The sequence below is a fragment of the Chiloscyllium plagiosum genome, chromosome 27 (assembly GCF_004010195.1).
Source record: "Chiloscyllium plagiosum isolate BGI_BamShark_2017 chromosome 27, ASM401019v2, whole genome shotgun sequence".
In the NCBI taxonomy this organism is placed as follows: Eukaryota; Metazoa; Chordata; class Chondrichthyes; order Orectolobiformes; family Hemiscylliidae; genus Chiloscyllium; species Chiloscyllium plagiosum.
Window position 1 is genome coordinate 10,165,583 of NC_057736.1, and position 22,260 is coordinate 10,187,842.

The 22,260-nt window shown below is 37.9% G+C and overlaps 1 protein-coding gene across 4 annotated transcripts in view; it reads left to right on the forward strand.

Moving 5' to 3' along the window:
* The window catches only part of kdm1a (lysine (K)-specific demethylase 1a), a 65,012-nt gene that overhangs the window by 24,954 nt on the left and 17,798 nt on the right, over positions 1–22,260 (forward strand). For all 4 annotated transcript variants that reach the window (XM_043717387.1, XM_043717389.1, XM_043717385.1 and 1 more), the window contains 10 exons: positions 856–873; positions 3,990–4,132; positions 4,542–4,632; positions 8,441–8,575; positions 9,780–9,853; positions 10,658–10,769; positions 14,228–14,360; positions 16,193–16,380; positions 17,836–17,950; positions 19,847–19,974. In XM_043717387.1, the coding sequence (XP_043573322.1) occupies positions 856–873; positions 3,990–4,132; positions 4,542–4,632; positions 8,441–8,575; positions 9,780–9,853; positions 10,658–10,769; positions 14,228–14,360; positions 16,193–16,380; positions 17,836–17,950; positions 19,847–19,974 (1,137 nt within the window). The remainder of the gene's footprint in view (positions 1–855; positions 874–3,989; positions 4,133–4,541; positions 4,633–8,440; positions 8,576–9,779; positions 9,854–10,657; positions 10,770–14,227; positions 14,361–16,192; positions 16,381–17,835; positions 17,951–19,846; positions 19,975–22,260) is intronic.

A 22,260-nucleotide genomic window follows, 5' to 3' on the forward strand; every position in this document is an offset into this window, starting at 1 on the left:
CTCAAGTCAATGCTACTGAAATTCTAAACGATTGACTATTATACCTGATGTATTTATTATATGATACAGTCCTTCTAATTGATTTGCTGCTGGACTATTTGCTCAGAAAGGAAACAGGGATTGAGTTTTTTGGCAAGTAAAGTTGCCCTGTTGATGGTATGGTAGTGCTCTGTTGATGGTGCAGTTGAAGTGATTATGGCAAGTTCTGGGTTTCTTGACTTGAGGAAAGTTGATACCACTGGATGTGAAGTAGGAGATGTTAATCTTGTACTGAATGTTTTCTCCTGGCATGCCGAGCATAATGCATTCTTCTTGGAAGAATGCAAACTCTGCATTATAAATGAACTCTGAATTTGCCTCGTTTAGTACCACTTTTGCCTGTGAATCAGAAGGTTTGTAGACTTAAATCTAATTCCAGATAATGCAAGGAAGCCTTGTAGACTGATACTTCAGAGCAGTAATGAGAGAACATTACTTTGTTGAAGGTGCCAAATTATGTTAGCATTAATAATCCCTTTGGATGATTTGAGGAAGAGCAGGAATCTCTTCTGTTATGCCACTGAACATTCATCCCTCAATCAAGGCTACCAAAAATAGACTAACTACTCATTCACTTCCTTTACTCTTTTTAAGCAAAATGGCTACTGCATTACCATAAAAATGGCAGTGGTTACAATTTTGAAATATTTGAGCTGTCCTGGCAACCATGATAAGGCATTATATAAATAATAGTTTGTTCCTTTTAAAGGTTGAGCACTTCAAAATGGTGGTCACTAGGTCAAGACACTAATAACTTTTTCTCCCGTTTTTCTTTCTATGTCAATTCCCGATGTTTGGAATCTGATGCTAATGCAGGGAGAAAGATGCACAAACGTATGTATTTTTACTTTTGATGGGCATATATTATGATACCTCACAAAGAGCAGGAAGTCATTGTGGTGGGTGGAGGGAGGGGTGAAAGATCTGTTTAATTATTTGAAATATTTTAGCATTTTGGATTATTGGAAATAAGTGTAGATGTGGTTTGCAGTATACCAGTCCTTAGATTGTATAAAACTCATTTGATTGACTGGAGTTAACAATATAATTATCGAATCTCCCATGGTGTAGTACATGAAGGGTGAAAACCAAGTATAGATATTTTAATCAATCTGTTCAGACATGTTAATACACACCTGAACAGGTGAGGTTTCAAATTGGGCCTTCAGGCTCAGAGGTAGGGCCACTACCACTATGCCACAACAATCCTGTGAAAGCTAATTGTAATCTAGAATTAAAATGGGCCACAATGTGATTAGGTTAATGCAGTCCTCATTTGAAGTCATACATGCGTTATTATTTTAATTTACTTCATTTTTACATTTAATTAAATAGCAAGCATTTCAGTTTCCTCACTGTCAAGAATAGAATGGTTTGGAGCATAAGTGTTTCTTCATAGTGCTGCTAAGAAGCGAGGAAAGGCACAGCTGTGGTATTATGCTATCACGACTGTGGGAGGATGTAATTGGAGCCTGACAAGGTTATAAAAGCAGATACCATACAATAAAGAGCTTTGTAATAGTATGAGTGCAACCATAACATAGGCGGGCGTGCTCCTTATACAAAATGATTTGTTGATTTGAATTCACATCATTGAAATGTAGCAGCTGCATTAAATTGGTGAATTTTTTTTATTCATGGCCTTTTTATCCCATTAAAAACACTGGAGTTTTTATTTTAAAGGCATATTTGATAATTTAATTAGATAAATTAATAGTGCTAAAATTCTTAATGTTAGCTTGAATGATGAAAGGAACATGAACCTCAACTTGAGACCTGGTTTGCTTATGGTAGCCAGTTTTGTCCTTATCTAAATTGGTTTTGGTTTTATATCCAAGGTTTAATGTTTTATGTACACCTGATGGCAAACTGATGTGTGTTGTGGAGGCAAAATCTCTAGATACTTTGTGCATTAAGATTTGAGCTAACCATTTGCCATAAGTGTCAAATCTGAAGTAAAACCTAAACACCTAAAGATTCATTTCTGTACCCCAGTAAAGGATAAAATGACAATGTTTATGACTAACCAAATGTTCACAGTTGAGGATTTGACATCCTCACGTGGTTAACAATTCAGCTTTCCAGTTGTGACAAATTCACGTTGAAACTCACTGCTGACATGAATTTCACTGAAATGTCACATACAGCATCCAGCATGGATAGCGACACCAATGGGTCATGGGACGAATGTTCCCCATAAACTCTGTAGCAGTGCAACAACACAGAAATCTCTGTGCCAGCTGCACACTGGATGGTCCTTTTTGAAGTCGCAACACATGCGTGGCTGTACTAAACAAAAAGTTGAAAGGGACTTGGCATCCCCTAAAAAAGACAGGTTTGTTGGTAAGGGTTATGTTTGATCTACAACATATTTTGGTCACTACCCACTTAGCCCTGTAAGGATTTTATTTTCAAACATGAAGGGATTTAAAATAGAGTCAGTTCTTTGCTTTGTGAAGTTTTGGTTTTGAAAACTTGAATCTCTCCTAATAGGCATTACATTTGTAATTCTTTCTTTGCTGTGTGCAGCCACCTAACTCTTCTAATAGAGATGTACAGCACAGAATTGGACCCTTCGGCTCAACTCGTCCTAAATTACATAAATGATTTGGATGCGAGCATAAGAAGTACAGTTAGTAAGTTTGCAGGTGACACCAAAATTGGATGTGCAATGGACAGCAAAGAGGGTTACCTCAGATTGTAACAGGATCTTGACCAGATGGGCCAATGGGCTGAGAAGTGGCAGATGGAGTTTAATTCAGATAAATGCGAGGTGCTGCATTTTTGGGAAAGCAAATCTTAGCAGGACTTGTACACTTAATGGTAAGGTCCTAGGGAGTGTTGATGAACAAAGAGACCTTGGAGTGCAGGTTCATAGCTCTTTGAAAGTGGAGTCGCTGGTAGATAGGATAGTGAAGAAGGTGTTTGGTATGCTTTCCTTTATTGGTCAGAGTATTGAGTACAGGAGTTGGGAGGTCATGTTGCGGCTCAAAGTCTTTTCCCTGGGGTTGGGGAGTCCAGAACTAGAGGGCATAGGTTTAGGGTGAGAGGGGAAAGATAGAAAAGAGACCTATGGGGAAACTTTTTCACGCAGAGAGTGGTACGTGTATGGAATGAGCTGCCAGAGGATGTGGTGGAGGCTGGTACAATTGCAACATTTAAGAGGCATTTGGATGGGTATATGAATAGGAAGGGTTTGAAGGGATATGGGCCAGGTGCTGGCAGATGGGACTAGATTGGGTTGGGATATCTGGTCGACATGGACGGGTTGGACCGCAGGGTCTGTTTCCATGCTGTACGTCTGTATGACTCTAAATTAATCTCATCCTATTTGCTGGCATTTAGCCCATATCCCTATAAACCCTTCTTATTCGTATACCCACCCAGATGCCTTTTAAATATTGTAATTGTAATCTCTACCCCTTCCTCTGGCAGTTCATTCTATACACACACCACCCCCTGATGAAAAGGTTGCCCTTTAAATCCCTTTTAAATCTTTCCTCTTTCATCGTAAACCTATGCCCTCTAGTTTTGGGCTCCCCTACCCTTGGAAAAGTACCTTGGTTATTCACCCTATCCATGCCTCTCATGATTATATAAACCTTCTATAAGTTCACACCTCAGCCTCCAACGCTGCAGGAAAAATAGCCCCAGCATATTCAGCCTCTCCATATAGCTCACACTCTCCAAACCTAGCAAAATTCTTGTAAATCTTTTCTGAACCCTTTCAAATTTTACATGATCTTTCCTGCAGCAGGGAGACCAGAATTGAAAGCAGTATTCCACAAGTGGCCTAATCAATGTCCTGTGTAGCAACAACATGCCCTTCCAACTCCTATACACAATGCACCGACCTATACCGACTTTGATGTAGCTTTTGTTCTTTCTCACATAAATTTATCATCCTGTCTCTGTTGATTTAGCAATAGTATTTTTTCCCTGTTTTTCAGGTTCCCAAAGAAAAAGATGAGATGGTAGAGCAGGAATTCAATCGCTTGCTTGAGGCTACATCTTACCTCAGTCATCAGCTGGACTTCAATTATTTGAATAATAAACCTGTATCATTAGGACAGGCATTAGAAGTTGTCATCCAGTGAGTATTTAGTCTCTTATTAGATAGATTTCACATGCTTGCATGCATAAAGTCTTCCAGTCAGTCCAAATAATAAGTATTCATGAATTGTCTCTTGTAAATACTTGAAAATGCAATTGACCAATTATTAGTTTCTTCAGCAAGCACTGTTTCTCGTTCATAATGTGTAATTTATTTTGTTGGCGTACTTTTGATTCAAGGAAGAGACGTTTAAAAATTTCTAATCTTTTCAACCAGTTTTTCTGGTTCTCTTCAATAATTTTATGTGGCAGGTCAGCGTAATAGCCATTGAAATAAGTTTAAAGTATGTCATTGCAATTATTAATAAAATACAAATATAATAAGATTGTAAAGGCAATAAACCCCAAAACATCAGTTGCACTAAAACAGTAATTTGAAATCTTGATAGACTGCAAGAAAAGCACGTGAAGGATGAACAGATTGAGCACTGGAAGAAAATAGTGAAAACGCAAGAGGATCTGAAAGAATTGCTAAATAAGGTAATTTGAACTTGCTTTAAGTTTTACCTAGAAACTAGGAAATAAGGAAAATAAATTGTCTTTATTTGATGTTTGACCATTAAATCTTTCCTTTTAAGGAAGTTTCCAGTACATGTTAAAGCATGTGACTGTATCCCTGACCTATGTTTTGATTTGTCTGAAATTCAAAGATCATTAAGCCTGCTCTAGATTAAGATGATACACCACCTCAAACACTTCCTCACTATACACCCATATACTTTATATCTTTCAGCAGAAGGGGAATTGACTTTTCAATCAATCTGTTTCAAACAGCCTTACATGGTGGATAATGTAAAAAGATTGTTTGACTAATTAGGAAACCTTCAAATGACCAGAATCTGTTCAGGTTCTGTTGAAAGGATATGTTTGTAATTACCTTTCAGCTGTATAGATACCTTTTTGATCTCCTTTTGTGATGTGAAAAGTCCATTTAAGTAGTGGATTGAGAACAAAGTTAAGGAATTTTTATCACCTTACTGTGGGCATGCTTACGGTTATGTGGAAGCTGAATGAAGTTTGTATGTCCAGCAATTTAATTTTAATTGCTAGTCTCGTGAACTTCAGGCTCTCTGCCTTTATTCCTGATGAAGGGATTTTGCCCGAAACGTCGATTTTGCCTGTCCTCGGATGCTGCCTGAATTGCTGTGCTCTTCCAGCACCACTGATCCAGCATCAGAGTTATAGTATTTCTCCAAATGTGCATCTTCACTCCTGAAGTACTCTATGCTAAGAGGGAAATATTCTTAAAAACGCTATCACATTTATAAAGAAATCAGTCATGGTTTTTGCATATTCCTTGATTTTGTGATTATTAAATTTTATGTTGGGATGCACTACCATCTTCTACCCTGTGATGCTGCTGCTGCTGCTGATGATGAGTATTGCAGATCTGATTATCTGTTTCTAACTCACTGCAGTGTGTAAATGCTTGGTCCTTTAGTTGAAGCAACTGTACATTTTAAAGACTGGACAAGGTTTTATTTATAAATGATAATCCGTTATGGAGCGAGAATTGAAGTTATGTAGTTTACAAAATCCTTTGCATGTCATGTAGGTTCAGAAAAGATTTACAAGGATGTTGCCAGGGTTAGGATTTGAGCTAGAGGGAGAGGATGTATAGACTAGAGCTGTTTTCCCTGGAGCGTCAGAGGTTGAGGGGTTACCTTACAGAGGTTTATAAAATCATGAGGGGCATGGATAGGATAAATAGACAAAGTCTTTTCCCTGGGGTGGGGGGAGTCCAGAACTAGAAGGCATAGGTTTAGGGTGAGAGGAGAAAAGATATAAAAGAGACCTAAGGGGCAACTCTTTGACGCAGAGGGTGGTGCATGTATGGAATGAGCTACCAGAGGAAGTGGTGAAGGCTAGTACAATTACAACATTTAAAAGGCATCTGGATGGGTATATGAATAGGAAGGGTTTGGAGGGATATGGGCCGGGGGTGCTGGCACATGGGACTACATTGGGTTGGGATATCTGGTCGGAATGGACAAGTTGGACCGAAGAGTCTGTTTCCGTGCTATGACTCTGTGTAATGCTAGAGATTTTTTTTTTATTTGGTTTTCAACTTCATTTGACAGTAACACCTTGCCCACCATTTACTAGCTGTCATTGCAACACTTGAAGAATAATATAATAAAGCAATGAGCTTTGATTCCAGGAGATCTAAAACAAAGTAGAAATGGCTGGTGAAACTCAGCAGGTCAGGCTGTAGCCGTAGGGGGAAAAGTAGCTGTGGTTCTGTTCGCCGAGCTGGAAGTTTTTGTTGCAAACGTTTCGTCCCCTGTCTAGGTGGTATCCTCAGTGCTTGGGAGCCTCCTGTGAAGCACTTCTGTGGTGTTTATAGTGGCCTGTCCCTGCCGCTTCCGGTTGTCAGTTTCAGCTGTCCGCTGTAGTGGCCAGTATATTGGGTCCAGGTCGATGTGTTTGTTGATGGAGTTTGTGGATGAGTGCCATACTTCTAGGAATTCCCTGGCTGTTCTTTGTTTGGCTTGCCCTATAATGGTAGTGTTGTCCCAGTCGAATTCATGTTGCTTGTCGTCTGCGTGTGTGGCTACTAGGGATAGTTGGTCATGTCGTTTTGTGGCTAGTTGGTGTTCATGGATGCGGAAAAGTAGCATTAGCATTTAGAATCCACTGACTCTTCATGAAATCTGTTTGAAGAACAATTGGTCATTAAATTGATTTTTCTATTACTATCCTTTTTAAAACCTTTTTTTCAAGGATATATGATATACTGTGATAAAGATTAATGATATATTATGATCATTTGGGAATTTGGCATCTAAAGTAGAAATAAAATAAATCTGCTCAATTTCTATGGAGGTAAATAATTCATTAGGAGAGCAGAAAGTCATTTGGAACATTGAAATAAATTATCTCCAAGAAAGTATTTGACTGAAGGTACATGCCTAGTAAAGTACTTGTGGAGTTAATTGACATGTTTGCAGTGAGTTTTATAGCACACAGCACTAGTAAGGTTAGAATCAAATTTCCGTTTATAAGAACAGTTTCATCCTAGTGGAAATGTATTCTTTTTGTGTGTACAATCTTCAAGTTGCACCAAGTTGTGGAAGTCTCCAAGGTGTCAGAGCTTATGAGGAATCCAGGTCCTTAGAACTCATAAAGAGCCTCTTGGCCATTAGAAATGAAAAGAATCAGTTGTGTAAGAAATCTTCAAGATGAGGTAGGAGTGATGCTTCACTGGGATTAAGTTTCTGTAAAAGAAGCTGCTGTGGAAAAGGTTGAATCTTTCCTTTGATGCTTAAGAGTTTTATAAATTGTCCTTTTAATTTTTGTTTCTTTTGTGTAATAAATTTGTGTTCTGTTACGTCTTATGTGAATATGTTTGGTGAGTAATCACCATGGTGACCAAATTGCAAAAACGAATTTTCTGATCCATCATGTAACATGCCACTATGGGATCTGACTTTTCTGGAATTATAACAAAATCAATAAAAGTATGGAAAATCCACAGTAGCTTCCATTAGCATCTGTAAAGAGAACAGGTTAGCCCTTGGAATGCAGTCCCTTTTTCAGCATATGCGTTATCCTGTATAAGGGTCCACATCAGATATTTTAACTTGCCTTTTTTTTGAGGTGCATACATTTCCTGTTTCTATTTCAGACTTGTGAAATTTGTAAGTCCCTAGACTTGTGATCTCCTGAGTAAACCTACTCTGCTTTAAAACCTTTAACCCAATTGCTCTTCAAAAAGCAATTTAAGTATATTTTTGTTTTAACGGCATCATAAAATGCATAATTCTTTACTGAAATAAGAGCACAGTATTGCGGATGCTGGAAACCTGAAATAAAGAACAGGAAATCTTTAAAAAAGATCAGAAGAAACTCAGCAGGTCTGTAGCATCTGTAGAGAGAGAGAGAAAAAGTGAGAGAGAAGCTGAGTTAACACTTCAAGCCAAATTTTGAATCCCATATGACTCTTATGTTAGATGGGATTCAAAACATTAACTCTGTTTCTCTCTCCATTGCTGCTGGACATATTGAGTTTCACCAGCACTTTCTGTTTATAATTTGCAGTTGTCTGTGGATATTAAAGGGTACAGAAAGGCATTTTAATTTCCATGATCATTGATCTGATATCTTAACTCTGTTATTGTCTACAAATGCTGTTTGATCTGCTGAAAATTTCCAGTATATCTTCAGTTTTTAATGACAGACTAAATGTTGTGTAGGACAATGACATTCAAAAGAATTTTACATGGGGTCATCCCATGTTCACCAGTATCTTTTGTCTCGCTTTACTTTTTTTAAAAAACTGTGTCAGATGGTATCACTGAAGGAAAAGATAAAAGAGCTACATCAACAGTACAAAGAAGCCTCTGAAGTAAAGCCCCCACGTGACATCACAGCAGAATTTCTGGTGAAAAGTAAATTGAGAGATCTAACTGCATTATGCAAGGCAAGTCTTGTTTTATGTTTGTCTTGATTGTGTAGGGATTTGTGTGGAAATTTCTTTTATTTTGTCATTTTTCTTTTTGCTGGGTGGGGGAGGAGATTTGTCAACTTATTTTTCACCCTTCTCTTGAAAGCAGCAAAGCCTGGATTTTGGTGTGGATGTGGAGAAGAGATGTAATAGTCTTATGTGAATGTCTTGTCATTTTTAAAATTACTTGCATCACTGCCTGCTGTTAGAACCAAAGGCTAATGATGGCAAAGGTGTGGTGCTGTACTGTGTTGTACTTTAAAAAACGTTTTCCTCCTGACAATTTGAAGATCTGTGCTTGCTTGCACCTACAGAAGCATGGTCACCAATTAGAGTTATATTCATATATCAAAATTTGTAATGCAGTTCCAATTGCTAATAATCACGATTTTACCACCTTAAACACTTGTAATGTATTTGATTCACATTGGCTATGCTCTTAAAGAAGTAGGCTTCGCGCTATGGGTTAATGAAAGCAATATAAGACAAAAAGTTTGCAGGATGTTAAAGTGAGCACTTTAGGTTTATATAGCAGTAGAAAAAGGTAATGAAGTTCTACGATTTATCACAAACAGTAAAAGTCTAGGGATAAAGATGATCTCTGAAACTTCTAATGGTTACTTGCTGCAGTATGGGGTGCGACATTGTTGCAACGATATGGCGGCATAAGTATGGAAAGAACAATTTTGTTTGGATGCTGTCAGAGTTTGAGGAAGTGGTGAAAGCTAAATGTCAACATGGATATTTGGGCTGAATGACTGTTTCCCTGCTGCAATTTCACTATTGTTAATAAAATTACTAAGAACTCTCCTTTTCACCTGAATCCAAACAGGGAGTATTGCTTAGCCAAATGAAATTATTTGGGGTAATCTAAATCCAGTCCAAAAGCACTTAAATATGGAACAAATAACTCCTAAATCTGTTTTCACTGGAACAAATCACAGCATTGTTAGCATCGAAAATGAAATTAATGTTGGTGAATTAAAGTTTGATTTTAATGTTTTGGTTAAGAGCAGCTTTTGCAAGGAGCTTGACGCTAATATAGCTAGTTCATAGTACAGTTTGGGCTGAGTCGTAACACAGTATCATAGGTAAAGGGAAGCAAACTTTTGCTCTAACATTCAGCAGCATTTGTTTTATGCGATGATATGACAAATTCATTTTACTTAATTTGTAATAGGAATATGATGAGCTTGCAGAAGCCCAAGTGAAACTAGAGGAGAAGCTCCAGGAATTAGAAGCGAATCCACCCAGGTATTTCCATTCATGCATACACTTTGCATGTTTTGAAATAATTTTGACTAGTGTTTAGGGTGTTTCACAATGTAATTGCCAGGTTTTTATCACTATGCTGTAGTTGGGATGATGGATTATGTGCAGAGCTATGAGCAGTGTTTGACTTGCCTTACTAGAGGATGTGCCTCAAATCACAAGTTTTTCTAAACATTGAAATGTATGAGTGGACTGATGCAGCGGTTCTCGAATGTTTTCGTCTGCTGACCATTTGGATGGGGGGGTGGACAGGGTTAAAAAACATCTTGCAAACCACCTAATGGTCCTACCTCACCATATTCAAGTAAGAAATTGATGAGCATACATTTGTTCACGATTATTTAATTATTAATTCACTCTAGAAACAAAAGTATAGATGCTTTCATATTATGAATGCTAATACTACAAGAGAACGTTTTCATTTAAACTATCCTTGTAAAATCATATTTTTTTCTGAGAAATGAATGCTTGCTTCCATATTAACAGCACAAACATTGCTTACGAAGTTACATTGTCACACATGTGAACTTGCGTTGAGTTCACAGGAGTTGTCTGTTATCTAAGTGGGTGATGGGGATGAGGGTTCTGGCATGTTTTCTTGATACACTCATCTGTGGGATTGTACTTCAGTGATTTGTATTTTAGACCATCCAAGGGACCACTTGGAGAACCCTTATGGACCAAACCTTGAGAACCACTGGCCTGTAAACTGTAACTTGTAATATCTTGGTAAATGAGAAGACAAGATGTTGAATTGTTTTTGAATTATGCTTTTACATGTTTTAGTGATGTTTACCTGTCGTCAAGGGACCGACAGATCTTGGATTGGCATTTTGCCAACTTGGAATTTGCTAATGCAACACCTCTCTCCACACTTTCATTGAAGCATTGGGACCAGGTGAGTGAATATTTAACCATGTCTAATGCAGCACAGACTGGTGTAGTTGATATATGGATTTTCTTTTTTAATTATTGGTTTGGCAAATATGGGTATCATTGGCTTGACCAGCATTTATTGCCCGTCTCTAATTTCTCTTGATTTGTTAGTTTCCCTGTGTTAGTTTCATTGTATGATGTGTGATCTGTAATCTGCATCCTCTACAATAACTGCATATTGAAACATTTGTTTTTTCCCAGAATCAGGTGACTCCTTTTTTGTAATACGTGGCGATTCTGGAAAATAGGTGGTTGCGCAGTCTCTGTGCACAGTGTCACAAAGCTAGTCCCCCTTTTTCTAAAGGCTGTTCCTGGGCTCAAGAAGATTCTGTCCTTGATTTTTTTCAGAGGGGTAATAAACCGGGTAGGGCTTTAATCAGTCTGGTTTGGTATAGGGATGAAAAGGATTTTGAGGCATTTTGTTTATATGTATACAGATGAGACTTCAGGCCAAAGTGATCTGTTTTAGAAGTGATCTGTATAATGAAAGGGGAGTGGTCAGCTCTCTAACTGAGTCGAGCAGGTTTTAGTTCAGTCTTGAACCGGTTAGGAGTTCAACAGGGAGCTGTGTGAAAGCTCTCGCTCTTTCTTTTCTGCCCTTCAACTTCAACCTGTAAGCATGTGTTCCATTTATACTGGTTTTTAAAGGGAGTTTGCTTATTGGGTCTGTTGTGTATATTTGGAACAGCATAAATTAAGTCTACCTTGATAGGTTGAGTTCAGTAGGGGTTCTTTATTCTGTTTTGTGTTTCATTGTGTAATTTTGTGAATAATTTTTTGTCTGTTTTAAAATCTAGTAGTCAACTTAGCTAACTTAATCTGGGTAATTTTCACTATACACTTACTAAACAAATTGCAAAGTTATGGTCTGAGCTGCCTGCTTAAGAATGTTTTGAGTGGTCTGGCTTAGTCTATAACAACAGTTTATAATTTCAGGGAAGAACATCATCCAGTCAATCTATATTAATGTTTATTCTCCATGTGAGCAGTAGCCCTAATTACCTAGTCTACAATTCGACCCTTTTTCGTCCATCTATAAAGGTGACCAAGAAATGATAGAGACAAAAATAAACTTTGCGAATAAAGTAGCAGGCAATATTAAAAGTGGACAGTAAGAGCTTCTTCAACTGTATAAAGAGGAAGCGATTAGCAATGGTGAACTTAGGCCTTTTAGAGAGTGAAGCAGGTGAAATAGTAATGGGGAACCAGAAAATGACAGAGGGATCACTAAATACTTTACATCGGTCTTCACAATAGAGGTACCAAAATTACTAAATTAAGTGACAAAAGGTGGAGGAAAACATAATACAATAGCTATTTCTAGACGAAGAAGTACTAGGGAAATTAATTGGTCTAGAAGCCAACAAGTCCCCTGGACCTGATAGGTAGCATTCTAGATTATTAAAGGAATTACTATTGTGGATGCTCTACAAGTAATCTTCCAGAATCCTTAAGATTTGTAGATTGGAAAACCCCAGAGAATTGCAAAAATGCTAATGTAACGCCCTTACTAAAAAAGGGAAAGAGACAATAAACTGGTAACTATTAGTTTAACTTTCGTTATTGGGAAAGTGTTAGATTCTATTATAAAGGAAGTAATAGAGCTTTAGAAGTACTTGATATGATCAAGCAGAGTCAGAGTAGCTTCATGAAGGGGAAATCATGCTTGACAAATTTATTCGAATTCCTTTTGAGGAGGCAACAAATAGTGGATAAGGGAGAGCCAGCATGATGTAATACATTTGGGTTTCAAAAGGTATTTGATAAGGTACCACACAGAAGGATAGTTAATAAGACAAGAACCCATGGTGTTTGGAGTGTTATGCTAGCATGGATTGAAATTTGATAAACTCAGAGCTGGAGTAGGCATTTTCAGGATGGAAACCTGTAACCAATGGAATGCCACAGGGATCAGTGCTTGGGGCCACAGTTACTTACAGTATTTATTAATGACTTGGATTTGAGAAGGAATGTACTATTGCCATGTTTGTGGATGACAAAAAAATAGGTGGGAAGATAAGTAGTGAGGATGGCTGAGTCTACAGAATGGGCAAAAACTAGGCAGATGAAATACAATGTGGGGAACATTTGAAGTTATGCACTTTGGCACGAGGAATAGAGGAGTTGAATATGATTTAATTAGAAGGACTGCAGAAGGCTGCAACACAGGAGGATTTGGGGTCTTTGTTTATAAATCACAAAAGACTAAGTACACGTTCAGCATGTAATAGGGGTAGCAAATGGAATGTTGACCTTTATACACCACTCTCTAGGAAATCAATATTGGGAAATTGTGCTAAAACTGTACAAAACGCTGTTCAGGCCAAGCCTAGCATACTGTGAACATGTTAATCCCCTTATCTGAGAAAAAATATATTTGCATTGGAGGCAATCCAGAGAATGTTCACTAAGTTGATCCCAGCATTGGATTTAGAAGAATGAGAGGAGACTTTACAGAAACAAATAAGATTCTCCGAGGCCTTATCAGAATAGGTGCAGAGAGGTTTCTCAGAGCGCATAATCTCAGTGTAAGGAGTGGCATATTTAAGATAGTGATGAGGAGAAGTTTCTTCTCTGAGAGGGGCAACGGATTTGTAGCATTGTATAATGCAGAGAGTTGTAAAGGTGGGAATGTTAAGTGTATTCAAGGCTGAGATAGACTCATTTGCAGTCAGTGAAAGAATTTAAATTTATGGGAATAAGGCAAGAAAGTGGAGTTGAGGATTATCTGATCATTCATAATCTCATTGAACGGTGAAGCAAACCTAGGTCGAATAGCCGTCTTTAGCTCGAATGAGTACAAGACGAAAAAGCTTTGTCTTGTCTCCTTTTAACAATATTTGAGTTATGCATTACCAAACAACTACTTTTTTAAAGTTCTCTTTCACTTCGTCTTCAAACCTTTTCCAATTAATGGCATCATGGTGCTCTTTTTCTCAAACCCTTATACACTAAGAACTGTATGTACTCTATATGGCCCCTTCAGAGTTTTGAGTACCGCTATAAATGACCTTGTAATCTCTTTTGTAAGAAGTCTCAAATTTTCATATCTATCTTTGCAATCATTGATCTACCCTGAATGCTGATTTCTCTTCCCACATTATATTAGCAGGTTCGCTCTTATTCTGTCCCTTCTCTATAAATTGTATCACTGGCAGCTTTTGCCTGATTTTTATTTTGTGGAGTGTCTTCGGATGTTTTCTATATTTAAGTCATTTGTTGAAGTGCAAGTTGTTGTTTTTTGTTTAGGATGTGTATTTCTGAGTTGTTTGTTACACTGTACAATTGTCCATGCAGATTTTGATTGAATAGGAACAAATGTGGGCTAGCTAGTTTAATTTGATGTGACTTGAATCAAAGTAAATAAAACAATATTACACATTATTTTCAGTGGTGTCATTTCCTGTTTTTTCTATTCAGGACGATGACTTTGAATTCACAGGAAGTCACTTAACAGTACGAAATGGTTATTCTTGTGTCCCCGTTGCACTTGCAGAAGGTCTTGACATTAAATTAAATACAGCTGTTCGACAAGTCCGTTATACTGCCTCAGGTTGGTTGATGCTAATCTTGTGTGAATTAATTTGTGATAGAAATTCTAATGTTAAAAACCAATGATGTCCTGCATTTTGTTTTTGAATTTCTAAGTTTTAAAAAATCTCAATGATACAAACTACTTAATGATTTTTTTTATTCATTCATGGGATGTGGACATTGCTGGTTTTGCCACCTTTTATTGCCCACTCCTAGTTACCCTTGAGAAAGTGGTGGTGAACTGCCTGTTGAACCACTGCAGTCCATATTAACCCTCATTTACCAGTTCCCCTGTCTTTCTAGATGGAGTTGATTGTGGATTTGGGAGGTATTGTCTAGGGTTCTTTGGCAAATTTCAGAAGTGCATCTTGTGTTTGGATTCTGTGAATAGACAGTACACAATGTAAGGTGCACAATATTTAGATCCTAGATTGCAAGAATGAGATGAAGTAAGGTGTAAAGGGCACATATTCACACAGATCTTTTGGATCAAAATGTCTGTTTTTAATTTAGAATACTGAGTAATCCTCATGGAAAACTTAGTTTGTCTCTTAGTACTTCCAAACGACCCCTACGGATTCTAAAGCTCTTTATGCTGATTGTGTTTTTTTAAAAAAACACATACTATAGTGTTCCTTTTTAATTGTTCCTGATCATTTGGGAGATGGGAGATTTAAAAAATGTAAATGTAGTTTATAACAGAAGTGCTTTTGTTTAATGCTTTGCAGAATTGGCGATGATACACACTAGAAGTAATACTACTTAACCATTATAAACACCAACCTGTGAGATTGAAAGGTAGATATAAGCTAATAGGCTTTATACTTCAGATTTTGAATTCAGGGTCATGTTTATTAAATTAACAGGGACAAGACCAGAAACAGCATGTTTGTAAAAGATTATGTAACTATTTAACAGTGAAGGTTTGGAATCCTTAGTAGTTGTCTACAGTATTCTTAATTATCTTGTATCAACTTGATAAAACACTTTCATTAGAAAGCTCAATTCGTGTATTTTCTGCACCTTTTCAGCAGAAAACCGTAATAGGAATTATGAAGAATGTATGTCACAGGATTCAGTTACATTCTTCTCCTCTTCTTGTAATTTTACAAATATACTTGAAGAAAGGAGAGTTATAAAGGAAATCTTCCAAAGTTATAATGAAGGTTCCGAAGTGGAGAAAAATAATGTGTTCCAAAAGGATCCATGATCTACCTGTCAGGTCTTTCTGTGATAGCATTTATATTTGTTAAACTATTAGTAACACCTGGTTGTTCATTATGACTAACATAGGCGATGTAGTCCACCTAGAAAAGTAACTTGATCTATCTCTTTGAAGCAGCATTAAATGAAAGAATGTCTAGATGGCAGACTTGATGTCTGCTATCTCAGTTTAAGAAGACAAGTCATTAAGACTGAAATTGAGATCCTTGTCTTTTAATTGAAAGCCTTAATCCTCAAACATTGCTACCTTTGTTTCTTGTTTGCAAAGGACATTGAAAAATAGTTAAGCATCCTATTTTGTTTGTACATCTGTAATTTACTTTCCTATAACTTGACTGTTGGACTAGGGATGCAAAGTAAATTATTCATTGAAATCTACTGGAAGCTCTGCTGTAGATTGAAGTAAAATAAACGTGTGAGACAAGAACAGGAAGCATTGCACCTTTGTTCCTCGATCATGTGGTGGGATGTTTTGCAGTTGACTGTGTGCTGAAAGAAAATTATAATATTGATTTTGGCAGACTTATTCCACTTACAATGTTGATCAGCAGTAACTTATTTATTAATCTTTCTGGTTCTGTGTTCTTTATAGTCATTTAATGCTAGGATTGCATTAATATTTTTCAGGATGTGAAGTCATTGCTCAGAATACTCGTTCAAACAGCCAGACATTCATTTACAAGTGTGATGCAGTTTTATGCACTCTCCCACTGGGTGTCTTGAAGCAACAACCTCCAGCGGTTCAATTTGTACCACCTCTTCCTGAGTGGAAAACTTCTGCCATTCAGCGTATGGGCTTTGGAAATCTGAACAAGGTACACCATCAGTGCTCTGAAATTGTGAGACCAGTCATAATCCTTGTGGGTAGACCTTCACTACCCACTGTGAGGAGAAATTCCACAGCTGGGTCTGAAATGTACGACCTCTTAGTCTGAGATTCTACTTTCTGATCCTAGTGAGAACCAACCTTTTCACATCTACTCTGGCAAGTCCCCTAACCATCCTTTGTGTCTCAACAAGGTGAGCTTTGATAAAGGGTCAGTTAGACTCGAAATGTCAGCTCTTTTCTCTCCTTACAGATGCTGCCAGACCTGCTGAGATTTTCCAGCATTTTCTCTTTTGGAAGGTCATCTGTCATTCTTCTAAATTCCGGCAAGTGCAGGCTCAACCTTCAGAGACAGTCCCTCCATGCCTGGTACCAACTAAGTGAATCTTCTCTGGAATGCCTCCAATGGCAATATACCTTTCTTCAGATCAGGCTCCCAGAACTGTTTGCTGCTGTGGTCTGACCAATATCTTGTACAGTTTTAGCAAAACCTCCCTATCTTTATACTGCTTTGAAATAAGGCCAGCATTCCATTTGCCTTCCCTATTACCCACTGAACGTGTATGCTAGTTTTTGGTTGATGGACTAAATTCCTCTGTTCTGTAGCTTTCTACAACCAGTCTACATTTAAATAATAATAATCTCTTCTATTCTTTCTACCAAAGTGCATAATCTCATATTTTCTCACATTATATTCCACTTGCCAAAGTTTTGCCCACTTGCTTAAATTGTCTATATCCCTCGGCATCATTTGTGTCATCCTCATTACTTACCTTCCCATTTTTTTTGTGTCACCTGTAATCTTGGCTATAGTACATTCACTTTCCTCATCAAAGTCATGAATATATATTGTAAATAATTGTGGCCCATCACTGATCCCGATGACGTTCCACCAGTTACAGGTGCTGCCCCAAAAATGATAGCTTTTCCCAACTCTCTCTTAGCTAGCCAATCGCTGGTACCTGTAACACAATGGGTGCTTATCATAGCAAGTAGCCTAATGTCTGGTACCTTATCAAATGCTGCCTTAAAATCAAAATATGTCACGTCCACTGCTTTTCCTTTGTCTGTCCTTCATGTTATCTCCCTTAGATAGTCTAGTAAATATGCCATGCATCACTTCCCCTTCGTGATTCTGGTGGATCAGACTGTTTTTCTAAATGCTCTGTTATTACATTCTTTTTATTTATTCTAACATTTTCCCAATAAAATATATTACATTATCTGGCCTATTTCTGTCCTATTATGACCTTTTTTTTTGTCTCTTTCCCTTTTTAAATGATTTGTTTTGATTCACTGGTAGATTTCCATTATTAGTTGTACTGACTCCCACTACTCACTAAGTGTTAGTAGCTGGGTAGTTGTTGATGTACCATTACTGATCAAATTATGTTGATGATAAATAATTTACCATCTGTTAATGCTCTCTTTATGTTACTTACAGGTTGTATTATGTTTTGATCGTGTATTCTGGGACCCCAGTGTAAATCTCTTTGGTCATGTTGGAAGCACTACTGCCAGTAGGGGAGAGTTGTTCCTTTTTTGGAATCTTTATAAAGGTACTTGCATACCAGAAATGGCTTATTGCATACTAAGGAAATCACTTTCTTTGACAAAAAAATGATATAACTTTAGCAGAGCGAATTTACTTTCTGATGATGTTATATCTTAACAAGCAGGCAACATTTGTGTTCTGCTCAATCAAATCATTAGAATTATTTTTCACTAGAACAATTGTAATCTCTCTAATCTCATTTTCATATTTAACTATGTAGGCTTTAAACTGAAGCCAAATGTCCATATTTATGGAACTGCCCAAAAATATAATTTGGTAATTTGGATGATAAATGTTGGATTCTGCACATTGTGTATTAACCTAATTTTGTGTAGAGAGTTGGAATAGAACTTTGCCACTTAGGTCCTGATCTCAGTATGACCTTAGTTCAAGTGTGGATAAAACAGCTGAATTCCAAATATGATGTGAGCATGACAGCCCAAGACCGCATTCAACCAATTGTGGCATCAAGGTGCCCTAGCAAAACTGGAATTAATGGGTAATGGGGGCAAACTCTCTGCTGACTGCAGTCATTTTTAACATATAGGAAAATAGTTGTAGTTGTTTCGAGGCCACTCATCTCTCATCCTCAGATCATCTGTATGTCTCTATTAAGTCACCTCTTAACTACCTCCTCTCTAATGAAAATAGCCTCAATTCCCTCAGCTTTTCCCTCCATACTAGGCAACATCCGGGTAAATCTCCTCTGCACGCTTTCTGTTGCTTCCACATCCTTCCTATAATGTGGTGACCAGAACTGTCCACAGTATTCCAAGTGTGGCCACACCAGAGTTTTTTGTACAGCTGCAACATGACCTCATGGCTCCGAAACTCAATCCCTCTGCCAATAAAAGCTCTCAGACTGTATGCTTTCTTAATGATCCTATCAACCTGGGTGACAACTTTGAGGGATCTGTGCACAAAGACACTGAGATGTCTCTGCTCCTCCACATTATCAAGAATCATACCATTAACTCAGTACTCTGTACTCCTGTTACTCCTTCCAAAGTGAATCACCTCTCACTTTTCAGCATTAGACTCCATTTGCCACCCCTCAGCCCAGCTGTGTAGCTCACCTATGTCTCTCTATAACCTGCAACATCCTTCTGCATTGTCCACAACTCTACTGGAACACCTCCTTGCGGTATACCACTACTAACTGAACTCGAGGATGAACATTTCCCATCAACCACCACCCTCTGTCTTCTGACAAGTAGCCAATTTTGCTTGATCTGAGCTTTAATTTACACTGCAGCAATTCTTAAGTAGCTGAGCCCTGGAGATTGTACTTTGATCCAATCCAACGATCATTCCAATCATTATTTTGTATAATGCTGTTTAAATAATATATGATTCACTATTTGAGTGCTCTGAATTTTCAACTAAGTATTATTTAATGGCGGAACAAGCTTGAGGGGCTTATGGTCTCCTTTTCTTATTTAGTATGTTTGTATTTTGTTGATGCTTTTGAGATTCATATTGTGCCTGTCGTATTGTGGTTCAAAGCTTCAGTTAATGAAAGAGTGCTTGAAAATTTTAAATAGCTGCAGCTACAGTTCAACAGCAACAATAACTTTTCCCCCAGCATGACTCCCTGTCCAAGCTTCTTACATTCTAAATCAACACTATTTGGAATAAGGCATACTTTTCATAATATCCTACATTTTTTGAAATGTTTGGATCCATTTGATGTATTCTGGTTCTAATAAACCCCCTTTTTGATTCCCTCTTCCTAGGGATGAATATGATTCATAACACTCAGGTTTATAATTATTTGGGCACCTTTTAAACCCATGAATGTTGCAGTTGCTCTGTAGTTGCACAAAATGTGGAACCTGCTGTCAGTAATCATGAGTACGTGGTTACATTTCTTTTGATTAGTTATTTTGTTCATTGCCAGCTCCAATCCTACTGGCTCTAGTGGCTGGAGAGGCAGCTGGAATCATGGAGAACATTAGCGATGATGTCATTGTTGGTCGTTGTCTAGCCATCCTTAAAGGAATATTTGGCAGCAGTGCCGTCCCACAGGTATGAGTGAGGCTGATTACATTTCTTTATGTGGGTTTTTTCCCAGATCTGTGTCTGTCTTGGTAAGATAGTGATGGGGTGAAACAAAATGGAAAGGAGAGAGTGTTTTCTAACTTTTAAGTAAAATTAATTTGCTATTTTTTTCAAACATTGTTTGAGGCCTTATATTTAAGTTGTACTCTCATCTTTTAACGTTTTGTGAATTCTGGTGGCAGTCGTAGAGGAGCTTTTGTTTTTACTTGTTCACTGGGTAAAGGGATTGCTGGCTAAGCCAGCATGAATTGTTGACCCCTAGTTGCCCAGAGGGCAGTTATGAGCCAACCACATTGCTGTGGGTCTGTAGTCATGTGTAGACCAGACCAGGTAAGAATGGCAGTTTCCTTTCCTAAAGGACATTAGTGAAGCATATGGGTTTTTTCAGCAATTGATAATGGATTCACAGTCACCATTAGATTCTTAATTCCAGATTTTTGTTGGATCTAAATTCATCTGCTGTGGTAGAATTTGAACCCAGGTCCCTAGAACATTACCTGCGTCTCAGGATTAATAGTCCAGTCATGATACCACTAGGCAATCAATCACCCTTACATAAGATGCATGAAAGCTAACTTGTGTAGAAAGATTAGGTATAATTGTTAAAACTTGTTTTGCTATAGCTTTTTGCTGAGTGATGCTAGCATGCATGGTACACTCTGATATCTGATTAGAGGTTGATTGCTGCACTTAAATCTTAATCAGTCCCAGCAAGGCATTTTGCATACTGTATTGCATGATAACAAATGCAAAGTCCTAAGGTTCTGTACTAACACCACCAAGAACAATTCAGAAGAAAATCATTATGCATGTTACTTCCCATCTAAACTGTTTAATTGTGTCAACCATTTAGCCAGGCATTACATTTCCTAGTTGACAATGCGTATATCACAACCAGGAGGAAGGATAAATGCATTGATAATAAAGTGTCGAAGCTTTATCAAACCATATGAAGTTATAGGGCAGGCCAAGAAAAAGCAAGATGCTCCACGTAAAAGCATTTCATTTTGGCGTGATTTGATTCAAGATGAATTGATTGTGATTGGAAGAACAGAACAGAAAATATTCTTTAAGTTCAAGCATCTATCCCAGTGCACAGCTCACTAGTGAGGTATATATGAATTTATAAATAATTCTATATACAATGGTCTACAATTACATTTGCCTTTCTAAATCTTTTAAAGTGCAATCTGTATCCTTTTGTCACTTTTTGCCACCAGTTCAGTTGCTGTGTTCCATTTTAATCCATGCAGCGTGGGAGTTATTATTTCAGGCAAGACTGAAAATATATCAAATGGCAAAGAATTCACGTGAAATTTTCTGCTGATGGGAAACTGTCTAGAAACAAGATTTCAGAGTATGCTGAAAGGTGCCCTGTTGTTGGAACTGGTGTCTCTGCAGAGACTCCTCAAACACTTAGCAACGCTATTCTTCACTGTAGGAATTTTCATGCTGAAAATGTATTGTGTATTGTGTAGCTGCCTGTAGACTTGCACCCTTTCCCGCTTCACTCAAGTCTTCCTGAACTCTGCTCGCCGTTTTTCTTAAATTTGGCAAGAAGTGTCGAGTGACTTGAGAGCCTCCTTTCCTATTCAAGTACAGGTTTTGCTCTGATTAGCATTGCTTTTCTTTTACATAGTAGACACTGCACTGAAGCACATTGGACTCTATTTGAATGTGATGTACACAAAAAATGAAATTCCCTAGATTAAGGGATAATTGATGTGCATTTATGGTGCCATAGAGTAGCATATTTTGTCTTACTTTTTCAATCCTAGGAAAAGAAATGTATTCTTGCTGTGCAGTGTTGCCTACATCTACTCTGCAAAATTTGAAATAATGTTGCTGTGGTTCTGTTCGCCGAGCTGGAAGTTTTTGTTGCAAACGTTTCGTCCCCTGGCTAGGCGACATCATCAGTACTTGGGAGCCTCCTGCAAAGCGCTTCTTTGATGTTTCCTCCGGTGTTTATAGTGGTCTGTCCCTGCCGCTTCCGGTTGTCAGTTTCAGCTGTCCGCTGTAGTGGTTGGTATATTGGGTCCAGGTCGATGTGTTTGTTGATGGAGTTTGTGGATGAATGCCATGCCATGTGAATGGCATTCATCCACAAACTCCATCAACAAACACATCGACCTGGACCCAATATACCAACCACTACAGCGGACAGCTGAAACTGACAACCAGAAGCGGCAGGGACAGACCACTATAAAACATCAAAGAAGCGCTTCACAGGAGGCTCCCAAGCACTGAAGATGT